Consider the following 21,606-nt stretch of genomic DNA (forward strand, 5'->3'; position numbering starts at 1 on the left):
CTGGGGGACCCTAGGTACGACTGAGGTTGAAGAATTAGCCATTAAGAAATAGTGAACAGAAACCTCAAGCCTCAGTGGGGGTTATGTATCATAGTCTCCTGACTGCACAACTTGGGAAATAATGGTATTGAAAAAAAACTACCTAGCAATTCCAAACAAACTACCCAATGCTTTATTGCTGCACTTTTGATGAAATCCATAGCAAGAGCAGAGAAAATATGTAATAGAAAAATAACCATTCACTAATAGGCAGAAGACTTCACAATATACGTGTGTATGTGTATGTGTGTGTGTGTGTGTGTGTGTGTGTGTGTGTGTGTGTGTATAATGACGTCACATTATCACATACCCAATGACAAAAATAATACATACATACTTTGTATCTACATACAATTATGATTTAAAACAATGCTAGTGAGTCCCAAATGTACTCTGGAGGGGAAGAGCAATTTAAGGAGGACGCCAGGGAAAAAACTGTTTACAATCATGGTGAAACGCATGTTCTGTTGTGGGCGTCTGCGAGTCCCACGCGGAGAATTGATTGCACATTAAAGAAACAAGACCTTTTATACAGCATTTTTTCAAATGAAAAGGACCGTTATGTGGATGGGATCGTGACCGTTTTATTCTTTTACCCCACTTGTGTATATGGTATTTTATAGCAGTGTACACAGAGACAACATTGAATACAGCACTTTAACATTGTACACAAATACAGAATGAACAATGGTACTAACAGGAGACATATGATCCTGGAGTTACAATTGTACACATAGCCATGTGGGACTGTGATTAATTGCTATTCAAATTCATATCACTACTGAAAGTAACTGTGAATATGTATTGACTTGGTGATGGATTTGAATAACCAATATTGATGAATGCAAAAGTAGCTAATCCATGTGTCTTTGGAATTATTCACCTGCTGAAGACACATTCATCCTTTGTGTATGGGAAAAGAAATCTGTACCAAATCTATTAAACAAACTACACATTCAAAACCACTGAATTATCTTTGATATATTAGATATTATTTGCATTTTGCTAAGATTTTAAGCACTGATAGTACAATAAAGTACATTATGAACAACAGGGAGACAATTTATGGCCAAGTGAACAAAGTTACCAAAGTGCTTTGCTACTGGGAAAACACTCACATAATATTTCTGTTTACTCATGTATGTTGTCTAAGTGTCGTAGTTGGACGTCCTTTATCTCTGAGATTCACTGTGTCTCTGGTATTAAAATAATAGGATGTAAGAAATCCAAAGCCACTATAACAGGGAACATTTTAGTGCTGTATGTATATAGTACAGTACATCAGTTTATTTAAACAACAAATTCATTTACAGTATGTTTAATCAGCCAAGTAGACATCCTTTACGGTCGTAAGCTTGTTAAATAAGAAATACTGCAAATGATTCTTCTACAACTTAAGGAATGTGTCAAAATAAAGCAAGTGTATTTTATGGTTTTGCTGCTGAGCAGAAGATACAGTATGTGAGAGCACTGAGAACCAAGCAACCCCCAATTACCATAGTCACACATCTGCAAAAGATTCAAGAAGCAGTACAATTGTACTCCAAAGCCATCATCTTCTTGTAATCCTCTATTATTAAATATAATCTTTCAAAAATTGGGCCAGCGTGGGATAGCAATGGAGATTTAACTCGAGCAGTACCAGAGGGGAAAGCAAAACACGATCTAGTAATGCGCTGCTCAGACTTCTGGCATTGAAATAGTTATCGCTCTGTGCAGAAGGAAGAGAAAGATTGGTATTGGGCTCTAGTTTTAGGCAATCAGAGACAACAACATCCAGATGTGTGTTACTGCCCCCGAAAAAATCTGTTTATTTTAACCCATGACTGCACGAGAAATATTCAGAGATTTACACACAAGACCAGACTGGTTTGTCCTCTTTGATGGAATTTAATCCAGTGCTGCATGCAGTTAAGATGCCTCCTTTTCAGCCATTTCTAATGACAAGCAGAGTACAGAGATCTTATTTGATTAAAAGTGTATGGCTGGATTTTTGTTTCAAAGAGGTTTTAGCAACCACAAAAGATTTGCTAATGAGCAGGTGCAGAGAGGAACGTAAGACAGGTCTGGCCCGGAGGCTTTAGGAAATCCAGACAGTGCAGTATTCGGTGACCCTAACAGAGAAGCAAAACTTCCCACCAGGCAGAGAGGGAATCAGAGCGTGTTCATGTTAAATGTGTGGAATGCAGTGCAAGCTCTGATTGGCTGCACGGTAGGGGTTGTTCTGCTCAGATTGGCTGATGTTCTCTGAATGACTGTTTCCCCCCCCAGAACAGATGCTTTGTTTTGATAGTGTAATAATGTGCTAATAGTGAGGAATCCAGTGGGACCTTGAGAGGGTTCTGCATTAATGAGGGAGGGGGATAATGTGAAATATATATGTAACTGTGTTTCCCCCACCCAATCGCAGATAGGGGCCATTACAGGGTGTATGGTGCATATACCTGCTGGCAACAGGACGGCTGAGTCATCCGCCGATGGTAGATGGGGACACAGGAACAGGCTTCTGGGGTTCATACCCCACATATCTGCTTAGCAGTGTAGCACCTCCATCTGCCATAGGCTCCAGGAACTGAAGGTGATCTCCCACAGTAGAACTTATTATCTCTCCCCCCAGTATGGTTACGCACCAGGCAGGAGGTATATTGCAAAACAGGAATGGGTTTATTACTAAACACTGCAGTAACAGTTACACAGCAGTCTTCTGCCGGATACAGTCTGTCAGGTCAGCTATCACTGAAGATTGTCCCTGGACCGTGAATACAGCCTAAGGGCACCCGCAGCCATCCTAGCTCTTCCCCACCTCCCTATCGGAGGCAGAGGTATGGTCCATTCTCACTCTGCCCCAGAGGGAAAAGCACATGGGAAGGACCCAATCTCAGGCTCCCAGTTGTGTGACCTGCCTTCTTCGAGGGGGAAGGAACACCTAACTTTAGGGCGGTCCTGCCCTTAAGTGCAGCCAGGAAGCGGGCACCCCGTTGTCCCAGCTACAACAGAATGTACCACCCTCTGCTGTCACTCAAGTGCAGTACCAAAGTGGAAAGGGGGAAAACCCCGTACCAACTACTGGCAAGGCCTGCTTATACCAGGACTTACTAGTAGCCACAGATGGCATGGCTACACTCTCCCTCTGGTGGATTCCCAACGGACCTTTTTGGGTACCATTGTTAAATGAAACTTGAACAAAAAAAAGATAACATTTCACATAATACCCTCCCCACACCCTTCACCCATTCATTGGTACAGTGGGTACATCATAATATGGCCATGATTACCAATATACCAAGAAATGTGGAAGGATTAAAAAAGCAGGCCCAAATAAAAAAACATTACATAGCCAAATCAAACACAGCACATAGCAAAATAAAATACAGCACATAGCCAAATAAATAGCTAACAAATGCCAATAAAACAATTGAATGGCACAGTGGGTACATGATGCCCATATAATCTGTGCATCATTTAACACTATGCCAGTCAATTGTCACCATAAAAATAAATAATTACAAACAAGATCCAATGCCATCCAAATAATCAGAAATTAAAAACAAATCAAGAAGTAAACAGAACTAAATTACCACAAATCAATTAATCCTAAATAAAGATCACAATTCACAATTAAAACACCAACACAAAACCATTATGAAATAAATGAAAGCTCAAAGTAAACACCATCCGACAAAATCTAACTACCAAAAAGAAGCCACTATTAAAAAGCAAGCACCCCCCTTGAAATAAACTATTTAAAACACCACTAAAGAATAACGACCCCACACAACACGTAAATGTACCCGGGAATCATGCCTGATTCTCGGATACATATAGGCACATTGTCCCGGCAATCTCCCCTTGAAAACTCAAGCGCGACTCACCACTAGGGTACCCTGCTTCAGCATAGCCCAGAAAGGAGAAATGAGGCACATGGATGAATAGGTATCCATGTAACTGAGGGAATCCCATACCCCAGCTAGTGCCAAGGTGACCCATAACCAATGTAGGGTTTATGGGTACCCCACCCATATATAAGGTTGAGGGAGGGGGGGGGGGGACTCTGAGAGTCCAGTATGAGTCCAAAAGATAGAAACAAAAAATGATCGAGTGGACTACCACTTGCTATGAAAAGAAGTTGGGGAACTCACCAGATATGAAGGTTAAAAAAGTCTTTAATGAAAACTACATAAAATGACAAAACTCCTCCTCCCACATGTTTCACGCCCACTATGGCGCTTTTTCAAGGAGTGTGCACTGGAAGACAACAGTGCAATTATATACCTATCCCACAACACAAATTCAGCTGCTGATAATTATCTTAGTGGCACATCTATACATGTAATTAAATCAGATTTAAATGATAAAGGTCAGCATTGTCAATCATAAGCAAAAAAGAGTAAAAGAGAGAAAGAAAAAGAAACCAACAGACAAAATACCATAGATGTATCATAACAAACTTGATCAATAATGTATCTAATAAAACAATGATCAAGAATGAATAGAGTAATTAAAAAAACTATTGCATCTAGTAATGAAGTCTCATGACTAACAAATCAAAATATAAGCTGTGTTTCACCCAAACCTATAATTAAAATGACAATCTTGGTTATAAAGCTTTCTGTAGATAATTTATTTAAATATATTCCAAAGAAGCCCAAATATACTTATAAAATACTTACAGTAGAATTATAAATGAATCCACATAACAACATGGATCATAATTTCAATCATAATTCAAGATATTGGGCCATCAATTACATAACATACTATGACAAAAAATGATCAAAATTAAGCTTACTATAACCAAGTCATAATAATGTTAAAGGGGAAACACAAACCCATATCATTCAAAAGCATTCTTTATTATTAAAATAAACTGCATTCTGAACAGAATAAACTGAAAACAACTACAGAGAAATAAATAAATAAATGATATTAATAACTGAAGATCAGATGTGGGTCAAGGAAGGGAAGGAAAAGAGAGGAAGGGGGGAAAGGGGGAAAAAGGGGGGAAACGGGGGGAGGGGAGGGGGGAAGGAATGGAGGGTGGGGGAGGGAAGGAAGGGAAAGGGAAGATAATGGAGGAAAATGGGGAAAGATGACAGGATAAACTAACAGTCATCAAGAATCATAGAAAATGTTTCAAATCCCATTGGACATTTAAACCATAAGTTGTTAAAGTGTTTAAAGTAAAAATCCAATATGCCTCCCTCTGATGTAAGAGGAAGACCCTATTCCCCCGTCTGGGGTGGGATCAAACATGTTCAAGGGCCACACATTTGAAATTCGTTAAAGTGCCTTTCTGGCATATACTAAAATGTTTAGATACAGGGTGTAATTGGTCCATCTTCACAATTAGTCTCATATGTTCAAGGATTCTTTCTTTGAGGGCTCTGGTGGTAAGCCCTACATATCTCATATTGCAACCACAGGTCAGCATATACACAACAAAAGTTGTTTTACAATTTATAAAAGACAATATACGGAACTGTTTTGTCCCCTCTTTATTATCAAAGCTCTCTGTTTTTTGGACAAATTTGCAAATTTAGCATTTGCCACATGCAAAACAACCCCGAAAATTTGGAAAAAGTTGACTATTAGGTTTCACAATAGGTCTCAGCATACTCGGAGATAGCAAATTGGCTATTGTAGAGGATTTTTTAAAAACAAATTTGGGATGAATAGTAGCCATGTCTTTCAAAAGTGGATCGGTGAGCAAAATATGCCAATATTTTTTGATGATTGATTTAATATTATTGGCCTGGTTGCTGTAGTCAGTAAGAGGGAGGATTCCTACTGGATGTATAAGAATTGTGATCGTCAGTCCCAACTCCCCTAGCTCTTGATGAAAATGTATTAGGGTTGAAATTAATCAGGTCCTCCCTGCATTTAGATCTAGCCTTAAGGTATTAATCTTTCAAGATAACATTGTCATAGCCCCTCAGTAGAAATCTATCAGCAAGTTCTTTCGATCTCAGGTCAAAATCGGCCAACGTGGAACAATTACGTCGCAAGCGCAAGAACTGTCCACGTGGAATGCCCGAAAATAAACTGCGATGATGACAACTGTGTGCGTGTAATAAAGTATTTTTTGAATTTGGTTTCCTGTACACATCCGTAGACACCTTCAAATCAAGATCTACAAATAAACACAAATCCAGAAAATGAATATGGTGAAAGTGATGTGAGTGTGTGAATGTGAGATTAAAGGGATTGGTGTTGAGTGTAGCAATAAATTCGTGTAATTGTGAGACGGTACCAGTCCAAACTATGAGGAGGTCGTCTATGTAGCGGTGATAGGATGTGATGAGATGTATGAAGGGATTCCCATCTCCAAACACGTGGGACTGCTCCCACCACCCCAGAAAGAGGTTGGCATATGAGGGGGCAAAGCACGTCCCCATAGCTGTCCCAGTGAGTCCAAAAGATAGTGTGTGGGGAATAAGTCAGGTAGAAATAAAAGTACAACATCTTTCTTCTTCTGTCTCCTGTACCCAGAGACTCAGAATTATATTACAAACATACATTAATATATTAAAATATACTTTATTAAATGTAATGTATTTTTAACTTCGGATCCAATGTCCAAACAGGCTGCTCGAGCTAACCCATAGGTGCCGGTAAGTCTGCTGGACATTGGAGTTCAAAGCAGTCAGAGGATGCCAGAGGTGAGAATAGCATTTGGTCAGCAGGGAGAGGCGGAGTTCCAGGTCCGAGATCAATGGCAGTCGTCCGGGCTGCTCTTGCTCTGCCAGACCTGGTGGAGCCTGTCCCAGTGGGTGGCATTGAGATAGCCACGGATGAAGGTGGCAAACTTGCGCATGTCCCTTGGCTATTTCAGATCTCCCGCTAACCCGGCTTTTCTAGCCGTCTGGGCTCCGATTGGTTGCGTGGAAATTTTCCCACGCGATGATTGGCTGCTGAGTTTTGTGAATGAAACTCAGAATACTATAAGAATCTGTAGGTCCATCCGATTGGAGTCCTCCGGTAGTAAGAGCGCGGTGGGCTTTTCACAGTTGCTTCTGCGCAAATGGTCTCCCACCGCTCCCCTAAGGGAGGGCACACAGTGTACAGAACACTGCACACTGCACTCGGGTAGACCAGCATCTCTCACGGTAGAGGCAACTGCCTAAATACAGGAAGTACAGTGCCTTAAGTACTGATCCAGTAGGAAGCACCCCTGTGCCTCTGATTGGACACAAGGCCTGATTAGACTACCTTCTCTGACTCAATGCATTGCAATGTGTGGGGAAAACCCATGATTACTCCTGGCAACCTACTCTTACTAGGAATTACAGCCAGGAGGAGGGCAGACCTATAGCCCAAAACCTATCAGGGCTACAATTACATGGTTATACACAAGGAATCAATCATTACTATATTGTCTGAAGAGGCTGAAAATTTTCATTGATTGTAATGGGGATTTTCGGGTCATAAACATCCAGAATGGACCCTTCGAACAATTTAGAATAAGGTCCTAAGTTTGGCTCCTATTGCAAGAATGGAGATCGGTTCAGCACTAGCAGTAGGAGACATGTCCTTACTTGCGCGATTGATCACTCTGCTATTTAGCCCCCCAATAGCAAGCAGAATATTGCAAGTGCATCTCTATCCACATCAGATCAACCCTCTGCACATCCTATTACTGGCTTCACAGTTCTTATGGAGGGCATAGAACCAAGTTTTAGAATTAATATGTTTCACTTATGAACCAAAACAGTAGTACATTTCTGCTGATATGTACTTGCGATTAAACCAGCAGGGCTTTTTGAACAATTTGTCAAGAAGAAACTTGTTTGGACAGTCAAGACCACAGCTGGAAGACAGCTACTCTAGAGAATTACATACCCCCTATTTAACTTACTTTTTATTGTCTTTTAAAGATTAGTCATATCAAAAAACTATCCTCTTCAGCTGTGGATACACAGTTGCAAAAGAGTTTTTCAATACTCTTGCCATGTTCGAAAAAGCAATCACCATGCTAGTCATCAGGGCCGCCAACAGAAATCGTGGGGCTCAGGACAAACATTTTAAGCAGGCCCTCCCGTGTTAGCGGTATTGCGACACGCCCCCCCGCCCCTTGTTTCACACCTCACGAGCCCCGTCTCTTCCCCCCCCCCTTCCCATGTATTTCTCTCCCTTCCGTCTCACCCCCTCTCACGCCTCGCATGTATTTATCTCCCCTGCGTCTCACTCTTACTCCCTCTTTTCCTCACTCACCCCCTCTCTCCTGGCCCAGGACACCAACCCCAGCAGACCCCCCCTGTTGGCGGCCTTGCTGGTCATAAATATTTAACAGGACAAACATAGCATAGCTCAGGGGTGTCTGGCCCATACACTTGATTTTTAAACTATCATGATGAGCCACATTTTGGATTTAAAAACAGGTTGGAAACATCAATTTAAACCAATACCAGGTTTTGCTTCTTGAAGTTAAGATAAAAATGTTGATACAATCCCACCAGATCATAATCCAGAATATGTACAAAACTTGATAAAACATTGTTTTACACAATTTGTGAACTGAACTGAATTTCATAACTGTTAAAAAAACAAACAAACTAAGAACGACCAATTCTGTCTGTATCCCTCATTTTTGTTTATCTGTTAAGATGTGAGAGTGTGAGAAGTTAGTATAATGCTCAATGGCTTGACGGTACTACGTTCTAATATATCACTACACTGACTTTGTTGTAGTAAAACAAAATGTAGAAAAACTTCATAAGGATAAAGATTTATAATACATTCAAAAATTAAATGTTCAACACAAGTGTTCATAATTTTGAAAATAGTTTGCTTTTAATAAAAGGGAAATGTAAAATACACTACTTTATAGGAGGCACTAGAAGAAAGCATGCTACAGTATAATGCATTTAAGTGAGATCAGATGCCACTGGCAATAAGTCACCCAAGACTAATTACTGTAGTCTGTTAATGCCAGCCAACCTTACAACTACATCTAATATAAATGTTACATTTAGATTGTCACGCTTATTGCTTGACCTGTAATTAATTTGTTTATACATAAACTGGCCCATATTTACTGAGCGGTGCTATTCTACACAACCCCTTCCGGAGCTGGAAGACACAGTACGGACCACTCACTTGAATCAGCAAACAATATGGAATTTCTATCTAATTGCAGAGTGCTATGGAAACAGAATCAGGTTAAGCGGTGTAGAATGAGGAACCAAATGTCCAGTACTGTACAGACAAAGACATAAGATTACCACGTTTTATTCAGCATGGCCTCCCTTTTAGCAATATGTCAGCAATCAAAACTATTAAAATACTGTTGAAATGTCCATGGATTAGCTTTGCTTGTGTAACATTTGCTCAGTTGCTGCATACATTTACTGTGCATCGCTACTTGATAATGGATGATTGAAGGGATAAGGGTTCAGAATGCCCAACTGTGTATATTTATTTGCCCCTATCAGTTGTTTTTCCTTTTCTTTCTCCCTCTCTTGACTTATTTGACTATAAACTGTAGGCACTGAAGAATGAGCCCCAAATCAAGCCCCATTACCTGTGACGCTGGATACCCTGGACACATCTTGAGATTGGGTGTAGCGGTTGCGATTTTGATTTTTGCGTTTGCCTGTTGCCGATCTTGTGGTCCTCAGATGGACCTCGCTCGCTTTGAAGAAGGCCACCATAAATGGCTGCTTGTCGTAAGGGCCGTCTCTGCCCACTATTCCCGCTGCTCTGGTGTTCACATTTTGACCTTGAAAAAAAGAGGAGAAAAGAGAAAGTACAGTCTTTTACATAATCCTTCTTATCTGGTGTTTTCTAACTCCATATCTAACTAAGGAGGTTGCAAAGCTTTATCTATACTACTGTGCTCAGCTTTCAGTTTGGCTCAGTTGTCAGGAATATGATAAACTCCCACTCGTCATGTTTTATTTGTCCAAAATTTATTAACACACATTCCCAGGTAGCTCAAACTCCCACACCCACCACATTATGAATATATATTTATGTCAACAAGAGAGCTACTGAGCGTGGCATTTGTATATAACAAGAGACAGGGGTGCCCAATGCTACATCCCATTGACAAAATATACTGTATATGGTAAAAGGTATAAAGTAAAATACTTCAATAATAATAATAATAATAAATACTTGGTTATTTAGTTAACCCTTTGGCCAAAGCGTAATAAACCTGCATACCAACGCCAAGGTATAACCAAATTAATGCAGGTCCTACACTACACTGTGAACACTTCCTTTTACCTCTGTAAGAGGGGAAGAACCATTATAGGTCTTGTTCTTGCAGCAAATGAAATGACCTCCCAAGTTTAAAAAGTGAAGGAGGAGGAGTGAGCTCTGGGGGGAGGTGCCACAGCCTCCAATTAACTGCTACCAGTCAGACATTGATTAACACACATTCCCACCTAGCTCAAACTCCCACACCCACCACAACAGGACCTATGGTGGTTCTTCCCCTCTTACAGAGGCAAAAGGAAGGGTTCACAGTGTAGTGTAGGACCTGCATTAATTTGGTTATACTTTGACGTTGGTATGCAGGCTTATGACGCCTTTGGCCAAAGGGTTAACTAAATAACCAAGTATTTAATATTATTATTATTATTGAAGTATTTTACTTTATACTTTTTACCATATATATTTTGTCAATGGGATGTAACATTGAGCACCTCTGTCTTTTGTTATTTGTCCAAAATCTTACATTCCATGAGAGGTCAACATTCAATTTACTCTTAAATACACATGTTTACACTTTGTTTGTTACATTTGAGGACACACTTGATAAAGTATGTGATCAAATATATATCAGCGTTAGAAAGCACTGAATTGGCCTACAGCATAACTGAAAAGGAAAGAGTGAAGGACCTCAATAAGGCGTGCGCTTATAGTAAGTGCGACAGCGACAGTGCGACGTTGCGTCGCGAAAACTGGTAGCCGGCAACATTCGCCTCATGTGACAGCCCTTGAACCAATCAAATGTCAGGAAACCCGCGCCGCCGCGCAAAATATAACTTTCGCCTGTGGCGACGGCGACGGGTGACCTCACCCGTCGTGTCACCGTCGCCATCGACGGCACTATAAGCGCGGCCTAAGTGTAGTTCAGAGGAGAGACGGGAGAGGAGGAATATCATTGAAACTCTCAAATATGTAAGCGCAGGAGGGAAGTATATTTTAGAGAGAGCTAAAGTGCTAGACCAAAGGTCACCCTCTGAAGATGGCGGAAAGCAGGCTAAGGGCAAGTGTCCAGCAGTACAAAGGTCATGGATTCATGGCAGAGCCTCCCCATAGAGTTGGTAGAGATGAATAAGTTATGGAATTAAAAAATGTGTGGGATAGACATATATCGATCCTAAAGATCCTAAAGAAGGAAAGACAAGGACCAAGTAGGGTCTGAGGTTTTACAGGAGGTAGGAGAATGGGAAGATTAGGTGGGCTAAGTGGTTCTTGGATATCTGCCTTAAAATGTTATGTTTCTGTAACCCTGCTTGCCCAGCTCTAAAGGAGTTTAGATTCAGTTCAATATACAGTACATGGCTGTGCTCAGTCTCTCATACCTTGTCAGGGTGCTGGGTCAGTGCAGGCTGGGTGTGGATATGCAGATAGAATAAGGATGGTGCCAGAAACTTTTATATTACAAACAAGAGCTTTATTTACATTCATAATCCGTCAATACCCGATGAAAGACCTTGGGTTAGAAAGCTGGTAACATTTCAACTACTTGTTGGTTCAATAAAAGGTACCATACCACCTATTCCTTTATTACTACATCCGTTTATAAGGCTCTGTATGCAAAAGACAGACTTTAACCGGTGGCAAACAATGTGGTTTCTCTGTGCTTCCTCCCCAGGTAGCACTCACTCCTACGCTGGGACAGTACTCTTGCTTGTTTCCTTTAGTAATGGTTAGATTGTCAATCTCCTGCATATTTTCAATAGTACCCCATCTCAATTGGGACTATAGTGGGAATACATTCATTCCTCTGAGATCAGTATCCCGTCACTCTGTGTACTGCCCACCTCATCCATGCATATTGGATCGGGAGTTTGCCAAGGACCTTTCGGTGGGGCCAATCAGATTATGCTCTGCAGATACAGTACTACTCTAACAATCCCTACTAAGCACATGCTCACTCCTCTTCCCAAATGAAAATAATCTTGGGCCATTACTATTGGCGCTAACTACATACTGCTGCGGCACAGTTTATTCGAGCATTTGCCCGTTCTGTGCCGCAGCAGTAGCCTGACGCGCGCCCGAGAGTGACGGGCGCGCGCCGAAGCAGCGGAAGAGCGCCCTCCGATCGGGGCGCTCTCCCTACCGCTGCCGGGTCCGCCGGGTCCCCCGGAACCCCCTGCCGCTGTCCCGCGATCGCGGGACACCAGGGCTCGCTCGGGGAGCCCCTGGACGCGCGTGCAGGGGGCGCACGCTCCCGAAGACGCGTGACCGCGCGCGCCGAGGGGCGGCCACTAGCAAGCCGGGAAATCTCCCGGCTTGCGGATCTGGCCGCAGTGTAATAAACTGTGTCGCCAGTGTAGGGCGCGTTCCTTAACTGAAAACAATAAACGGTGACAGGACATCCTTAATACATATAACTATACACTTAAACTTATATACAGGACTCATGAAGAGGCCCTTACCAGAACTCAAAGGGGTCTGCTTTTAGAACATTTGGTGGAGCTATATATAACTTTCTATGTCCCTATGGTGACATCACTGGTCACCAGACATCTTATATCACTTGAGGGGAAGGGGCAAAACTGGGGTGATCCCACCAGGTTAACCCATTAAGGCCGTTAACCCCTTATATTAATTAGTTGTCCCCAGAGGGGGGTGGGGGGGTGCTACATTTCTATAAAAGCTTATGATAATGGAGTCAGGTTGGCAAAACTGTACCTGTATCACAGTTAAGTTAAAGTATTGCCCCCAAAATTATACTTATAACCGTTACAATAAATGTATTCATGTTCATTTTTAACATGTGTAGTTCAAAAACGTCATGTGCAAAGAAATTGTAAATGTAATTAGCTCTGCTGACACCTCGCTCCACCACCTGCATTTTGTGGGGAATGTCAGACTTGGGGGATTCCCTGAGCAGAACCGCAGTCACAAAGAAATTATTATTCTTGTACATGATTTTATCCAGAAGTCTTCTGTTTCAGGAACACTGCTGCCATACCACCCAGAACCCCTCACCTTTTCAGGAAATATTCACCTCCAACATGCTGTACCAGCATTTCCAGGGGCTTATAATGCTCTTGAGAGGAAGCTTCCCGCAAGCCAACATGGAACTGTGACCTAAAAGGTCACTGGTCCTGAGATGATATTTAATATTCCAGTACAGTGGTATCGGAGGTAAATATCCCCAGAATTGCAGTCCTGTTCCTAGTTCAGAAAAAATATATAATTTAAAAAAAAATAATGCTGTAATTTACATCATTAGCTTGAGATGATATGGAACAATACGCCTTCACATTGATGTTTGAACATCACTAGGACATAGCTTTAATTGACGTTCTCATATTTTGCGTAAGAAGTGCTTCTGTCCATTTTTGAACTGCACAAATGTTAAATTTAAAATAAACAATTACAAAATGCTGCAGACCTTAAAAATAATTAAAATACATCTAATGTTCCTTTTCTCTTTAAATAAATAATTAACATTATATTTGAGGGTCCTTTATACACGTGTGAGCGCACACACACATACACACACACACACACACACACACACACACACTTCAGAAAACACAGGACCCTGGTCTTTTTTCGTGATATCTTCAGAAAGATCACTAATTTTTCATGAACATTTGAGCAATAATAGGTCTGTCACAGTAGATTACTACATTTATGAATTATTTAATAATCTAATAAATATTCTTTGGAATTTGTGACGGCATAATTGTTAGGAATCAGGGATCATGTCCGCCGCGACATGACCCCTCAGTGCCTCCAGCGGGGTCCGCAGCCGCCAGCGCATCTCCCCTTCAGCGGTATCCCCGCCGTGGTGCCGCTCGCCCGCTTCCGGCACAAAAGCAGGTGGCCGCCATCTTTCCGGGACGCACACAACTTTCTCTTACAGAGCGCGCGTCTCCGGCTGTAATTTATTCACCCCATTCTGCCTTTGACGACGCCCCCCGGCGTCCGCACTGGCCACGCTCACGCCCTCTGGCACAGCTGTTCTCTAAAACCCAACACAATGCCGTCCAATCACAGCGTGCTCCACGGCACACCCCTGCTCTGTCCCTTGCTCTATTGGACTACCTAACTTTATAACCCCAGTCCTCCCTTTGGCTCATTGCTCTGCATAGTCTCTTCTCTAACAGTTGTGTACCCTGTGCCGTGCTCTCGCTTTGTATTCTCTTCAGGTTCTGACCCGGCTTGGCTGATTACTCTCTCTGGATCTCGACCCCGGCTTCCTCCTGTCTACGCTGAACTCTTAAGACCCTCTGGCTCGGCTTAAGTACCACGACCTCCCGGACGTCTCCTATCCTCGACCCTCGTCTACGGAACTCACTACGGCACTCCTGCTACCCCGGATCCGGCAAGTACATACCTTACTATAGCCCTCGTACCCTGGCCGGCTACGCTACTACCACAGTCCAGACGCGCTCTCTCTGCTGCGGGTGCGTGTTTCTGTGCGTCCCACCTCAGTGCAGGGGACGGGTCTGGTCTGCGGGCAGCACAAGCGTAACAATGATGACCTCATCAAGTGCATAGTTATAAAGTGCTTGAGATAGAGCAAGAATTATGATCCATAATGCTTAATGCCTAAATAAAATTAATCCTGATCAAGGATGGTTGCTCGGAGGAGTGAAAAAAATAATTTGTATCATTCAGGAGTGGGAGCTGCTGGATTAATGCGTTATCGATTATGCAATCAGACAGTGACGTTCTCGTTTTCGACTTTGAACTCAAATTTTAAAGTAATCTTTGTGTTTCAGATTAGTTTAAAACAGTGTAACACATTTACGAGCTATAAAGGCAAAACTATTTCTTCTTTAATGAACATGAACCTACCACAGTGTATCTGGTACTTGTTGACATAATACAGTGACCCAACGAGGGAACGCAATTACGCTGCACGCTGTGACACTACGTCAAGACGTCACCGCACATGCGCACTACCAGACTGAATCTAGTGCGGGAAATTCTGCGGCTGCCAGCAACAGGAGATCTGTTTTATATTGGACTTTTGTGAAGATACCACGGAGTGTGATTTGAGCTGTGGATTTCGGACACAGAGCCACCAACTGGGCGGTGATTATATTCACAATCGCTTATTTTATACTCACTTTTGTGAGTGTATTTCTTTCCCCCCCCTCCCCTTCTTTCCATCATTAAATGTACATTTTTACGCTATGGGGCGTTCTCTCTCTCTCTCTCTCTCCCTCTCTCTCTCTCTCTCCCTCTCTCTCTCCCTCTCTCTCTCCCTCTCTCTCTCCCTCTCTCTCTCCCTCTCTCTCTCCCTCTCTCTCTCCCTCTCTCTTTCCCTCTCTCTTTCCCTCTCTCTCTCCCTCTCTCGATATATATATATATATATACACATACACACACACACACATAGCCCTTTTTCCCTCTAATGTGAAGGGTCTACTAGTGCTGGCGGTACCTGTCGGCTCACAGGGATCTGAGCCTCCGCTACTGAGAGCCTGGGGTAATGAATATACTGAGTGGCAGCGCCTCCACCTGCACGGAATCCCAATTGGATGGCTTAACCCAGAGCAGGAACTATTAATAACAGTCCACAGGATATAAGAATAACAATAATAACATTTACTGTGAGCAATAACCATAAACCACATACAGGCAATAGCAATACTAATGGTTACAGCTATACCTCACCGCGCAGGGCGTTGTCCCACCATCGTGTATCCCCACACCGTGTCCACAGTTCCAGAGGTGTCCCTTGGTCACTTAACCCAATAAGTGTCCCCAAAAGATGTCCACCCCTCTAGGCGTGATCAGCGCTTTATTATACCGGTGTTGGTGCACGTTTGGTGAACGGTACCTGCCGGGTGTGTCCACACCCGGGTGCGCTAACAACGAGAAGCAGGGGATCCGCCGATCCAACGATATCCTCTACAAGATGGGATGTCTCCCTCCGGAGTGACTTCCGCAATGATGGTTGCTCCCTCTCTGGCAGTCTGGTCACAGACTGCAGCAGAAATAGTTCAAATAAAACCACTGTGGCCCTAAGCAGGCTAATTACTAAAAGGGCAGGATCCCTAACTGAAGGGGCCTTCCCTAAAGCAGCAATAATCTAGAGTGCATTGGGGCCTAACTGGGGCCTAGGGGATTTCTGGCCTAGTGGAGAGGGTCACAGACCCCTGCACCTATACAACCTCCCCTAGCTGTGTCCCAGCTCCAACTGACAGCAAGCCCTCAGAGCACCAACTGTAACAACTGCCTCAGCAGGGAAACCTAACACTCCATTGGCCAGGCCTAGTCACCTGACTCCGCAGCAAACTCCCTTCTCCCAAGCTGCAGCGGAGGTAAAAGCCAAAAAAGCTAAAAAGGCCACATTCACACACACACAAAATAATAAATAATGTTGTAGAGAAAATTATAACAATATATAAAACAATATTTATTGACTATGGTTTAATGTATCTTTACTCATCTATCTATTTTCAATTTTCTCATATAGATGGCGATATACCAAAAAGTTGGAATTTGTCCAATGAATATCAACAATGATTTAAAAGTTGGGACAGGGTCATTTAGGATTCATTTCAATGTATCTCTATCCATGTATAATATAATAATAGATTGACTAATTCAAGAAAGTCTGGTTAACCCCCTTGGGATGGGTTTTTCAATCAAGTGTTAACCACCACTCTTTTACATACTATATGTGGTTTATGGGTAGCTATATTTCATTGACCCCACTAAGCTATTAAGTGTTAAATCAAACTAAATTCAATCACATTAACTGAAAATAATAGATCTCTGCTGGCCTTTATAAACCTGGAACAGGTATAAGATAAGGCAGTGCACTGCCAAAAGGAATAGAAGGAGGCTCACGGCATGCAGCATCAAAAAGGTGTTTATTCCATGTTAAGTGGATCAAAGGTCCCCCCTTAGGTCACAACAGGGGTCCACCAACGCGTTTCGGGCAGTATGCCCTTTCTCAAGGTGTACACAATACTATTTAAAGCTTAAATTTATATCCTAGCGCCGATCGCGCTATCGCGTGACGACACGGACAGTGCAACCAATCGGATTGCATCTCCCCTTGCCTGCTTTGGGTTGCCGGAGGACTCTCTAGGAGACAACACCTATTGGGAGGACTCGTGAGGAGGTGACCTTGTGACCATTTGAGCAGAGGAGGACAAGCGGAGCAGCTTCCTGGTTCATGTTGGGCATGAGTATTCTCATAACAGGCACTAAAACTTTGGATGTTTATGAGTTTAAAATTGTTTATGTTCAAGACCATAACATTTTTATCAATGATATTACACTAGGATTGACACAACGAGTGATCACTGATTGGTTCGCTGCAGATTACATTTGAATGCGAGGTTGGAAAGAAGAAAACTGATTCAAAAGAAGAGAAAAACAATCAATAACCTCAAGAATAACAGCAGACAATTTCAACTATAACTGAAAAATCGCTTCAGCGTGCTCAAAATACACGGTACACAGTAACAACTACAGTATGAAGAATTTATGAAGATTGTAGTTGAAAGCACAGACAAAACTTGAGGAATCGCCAACAAAAATCAGGATAAGAATATATCTGATTTGACAAAACAATTAATGCGGAAACGACAAGAAATGAAGCAATCACAAAATGCAAGTATAAGAATTGAATATGCAGAGATGTGCATAGAACATGTAACTGAATATGTAAGAACATGTAACTGTGATGGTAAAGAAGACTACTTTGAAGATAACAAAAGCTTTAAGAAGCCAAAACAGCGACTTACGATTGGATAGAAACAAATCATTGCATTCAAACAAGACGATAGATCAACAATAAATGGCTGTGCACTTATCATAAAGAAAGTTGAGGACTTCTACATGAAATTATACGTGAACATAGATAACACAGGGCTTAATCCAGCAGACAACAAGCAAGAATAAACCACCAATGAGGTACCATGCGTCCTTCCAGAAGACGTGTCAAAGCAATAAAATCCATGAAGAATGGGAAGGCTCCCGGGGAGATGGAATTCAAAGTAAATCTTGAAAGAAGCTGGGAAAGAAGTCGAAAAAAATCCTTGTAAATCTCTTTACATGCTACTTGAAGAGCAGGAAAATTCCAGAACAATGGAAGAATGCCATAGTTATCCTCATCCACAAAAAAATGAGACAAAGAAGACCTTAAGAATTACAGACCAATTAGTCTACTTACAATCACTTTCAATTTTTTTTACAAAGATACTCATTAATCGGATGCAACAGACCCTGGATTTTTCCCAGCTTAGAGAACAAGCGGGATTTCACAGTGGATACAACACAATGGACCACATCCAAGTCGTACACGAAGTGATTTCCTGAAGTAATGAACATGATCTACCACTCATTTTAGGATTCGTAGATTACGAAATAGCATTTGATTCTGTCTACACCTCAGCGGTCCTAGATGCACTAAGAAGACAAAATGTTGAAGAAGTGTACATTGATACAATTGGGCCTCGGCTATAGTGGAATTGCCCGCTTCCGAACTCCTTGGCGCAGCGCACGTTTGCCTGCCGCAGAAGATTTCCTGTCCTGCAGGCAGAGGCGACAGGGAGACGTGTTGGGGGGCGCAGGCCATGATATCACGGAGCTGGTTTGCCCTCATTGGGCGAACCGCTCACATGACCTGGCCGTCGCGTGGGAAATCCAAACTTGTTTGTAGCATGAAGTGCCGTTCTCCCCGTAGCGCATGTGACCGCGCTAGCGCATGCGCACTATACGCAAATGCATTGGCATCCTAGTGATTGTCCTTTTATTTGTTTTCTCCTGCACTATCGACGCAGCCTTATGGATTAGAAATTTGGACACTAAATTTGAAAATAATTCAGAAGCTTTAGACAATGCAATGAAGTATGGAGAGATGTATGCTGGGTATTACCCGAAGACAGGAAAAAGACTGAATTGGTTCGAAACCAAACAAAAGTCTGTGATTGTCACGGGAGACCAGGTTTATTATACACCTTTTTAGCAGGATCATTTATTGAGCAAAACAGGTAATGAAATAAATTTAAGTTTATTCACTTAAATAGGCATACACACAGTGGAACACAAAATACAGGCGAAAAGACACATTTACTTGGGGACTGGGGTCAAAAACTAGACTTTCCTACCTGTAGGGCACTCTAAATAAGAGTTTTTCTTTGACCGGGATTTAGCACCAAACGTCCTGGAACTAAAATCGGCTTGAAATCCAACCCGCGACCGCTACGTTCGTTTCTGAGAACTTGGTCACAAAAAGCTGGACTTAGAATATTTCCCGGGCAGACTTTTCTGAAGCCGGTGCTCTGCTATTCGTGCAAGAGCACTTTCAAAAAGTGCGCCCGTCCTTCTGAAGCTGAGAATCTCCAAACTGATTGGCTTAGGGGTTTCTTATAGTATTCACAAAATACTACAGCCTGGGGACTTTCTCAGTAGCCAATCAGAGCGAAGCCAGTATGGAAAGCCGGGTAAGCGGGGAATCTGAATCTGCCATGGGACATGCGCAAGTTTGCCAGCTCTGTCCCTTACTATTCAAATGCCACCCGCTGGGTTGGGTTCCTCCAGGTCTGGTAGGACAAATGGCAACCGACAGGACTGCCATTCTTCCCAGGACGTGGTTACCTGAGCCCTTCCCTGCTACCCAAATGGCTTTCATACCTCTAGCATCTCTGGATACTTTGAATTCCGATGTCCACTAGACTTACTGGCACCAACTTGGTAGCCCTGTCAGTTTAAGTGGGCATCGGTTCTGAAAGTCCCAGCTCATATACAGTGCATACAATATTAAACTTAATGTTAATCAAATATACTTGTACTATATCCTAAGTCTCTGGGTATGGGGAATAGAATAGAAAGCTGCACTTTATTTTCTACTAGCCTTTATTCCCCTAAGAGACTTGGACTGGACTCAAAGAGTCCCTTCACAACCTTATACTTATGGTTGTAGTGTCCATGAACCCCAATACAGGTTCTGGGCTACCTGGGCATTAACTGGGTATCCCTTTAACCTAGGGACCCCTCATAGTTGCAGGGACACTTTACATCCCTTTGCCCCATTTACCCTTCTGGGCTGTGCTGAAGCAGTGAGTCGCACATGCGTTATCAAGGGGAGAGGTTGCTGGGACAATGTGCCTACATAAATCCAAGAATCAGACATGATTCTTGGGTACATTTTATGGGGAACCGACAACTCTGGACCCCAACTACCTATGCACATTCTGATAACAATTCCTCCGCAAAACCCCTCTTGAAACTCATTCCCTAGTAATACCTGCTCGCTGGCATCCCTGGAAAGGCAAAAGCACAAAGATTATTTGTTGCACATTACACATTATGCATTGACAATCACTGGGCTCAAGAGCTGACAGTCTTGAACCCCAATACACGGATCAGGGGTAACCATTCACGGGCTTGACCTTTGTTGAGAGCCTGGTTACCCCCCTACCGTCACAGTGATATCATCACAAGGGGGACGAAATTAAAATAGCAGTGGGCTGGACATTTCGCAAGAAGAAATAACTCTCGTTGAACAAAGACGGTACTTGACTGAATTTCAAGAGAGATGAAAAGTCCAAGACAACAACCATAGATGGGAGGATGAAACTAGAAAATGTGGTGGAGCTACATGGAGGAGAAGAGAGGCTTGTAACCATGGACCGTGGAAGATCATTGGTGAGGCCTTCATCCAGCAGTGGAATGACAAGGGCTGAAGATGATGATGATGATGATGATGATGATGATGATGATGATGATGATGATGATGATGATGATGATGATGATGATGATGATGATGATGATGATGATGATGATGATGATGATGATGATGATGATGATGATGATGATGATAATGATATATACTGCAACTTTTATTATTTTGATCAAGTTTTATAATGTTTGTTTATACGTTACTATTATGGTGGCTTTATTTCGGTGAAGAACAATAAAGTGTTTAACAAGTGTAAGATAACCTGCTACTAACTAGCGTACCAACATAAATATGTTTTACATTAGTCAGATGAAAAGGTATCTACATAGCTGCAACATTATTCCATTCAGCTGGTGCAAGCTCTGGTATCATTATTCTGATGTATTACAGGCCACACGTTACAGCAGGTTAATATTTTCAAAACCACAGACATTCTCCTGAGGAGCTCTGTTAAATGTAACATGTGGTCTCACAACGGCATTTCTTTTCTAACAGACATGACACAAAACATTCTGGAACAGCCCAATTCATTCATTGCAATCAATGGAGATGCTGTAAATAATAAAAACACAATTATAGAAGCCAAGCTTAATCTTAAATAGAGATCACAGGCCTTCACTGATCTGTGCAATGACATAATTGGGAGCAGCTTCAACCAACACAGCCCACTGGATCCAACTACTGCATTATTACAGTTAAAGCAGAAACAGAAGATTAATAAA

At 42.3% G+C, this 21,606-nt stretch overlaps 1 protein-coding gene across 1 annotated transcript in view; it reads right to left on the reverse strand.

Moving 5' to 3' along the window:
- The window catches only part of BMP6 (bone morphogenetic protein 6), a 181,792-nt gene that overhangs the window by 21,231 nt on the left and 138,955 nt on the right, over nt 1-21,606 (reverse strand). Inside the window, exon 4 of the mRNA XM_075585743.1 lies at nt 9,560-9,757. Coding sequence (XP_075441858.1) covers nt 9,560-9,757 — 198 coding nt within the window. The remainder of the gene's footprint in view (nt 1-9,559; nt 9,758-21,606) is intronic.

Source organism: Ascaphus truei, chromosome 2 (assembly GCF_040206685.1).
Source record: "Ascaphus truei isolate aAscTru1 chromosome 2, aAscTru1.hap1, whole genome shotgun sequence".
Taxonomy (NCBI): Eukaryota; Metazoa; Chordata; class Amphibia; order Anura; family Ascaphidae; genus Ascaphus; species Ascaphus truei.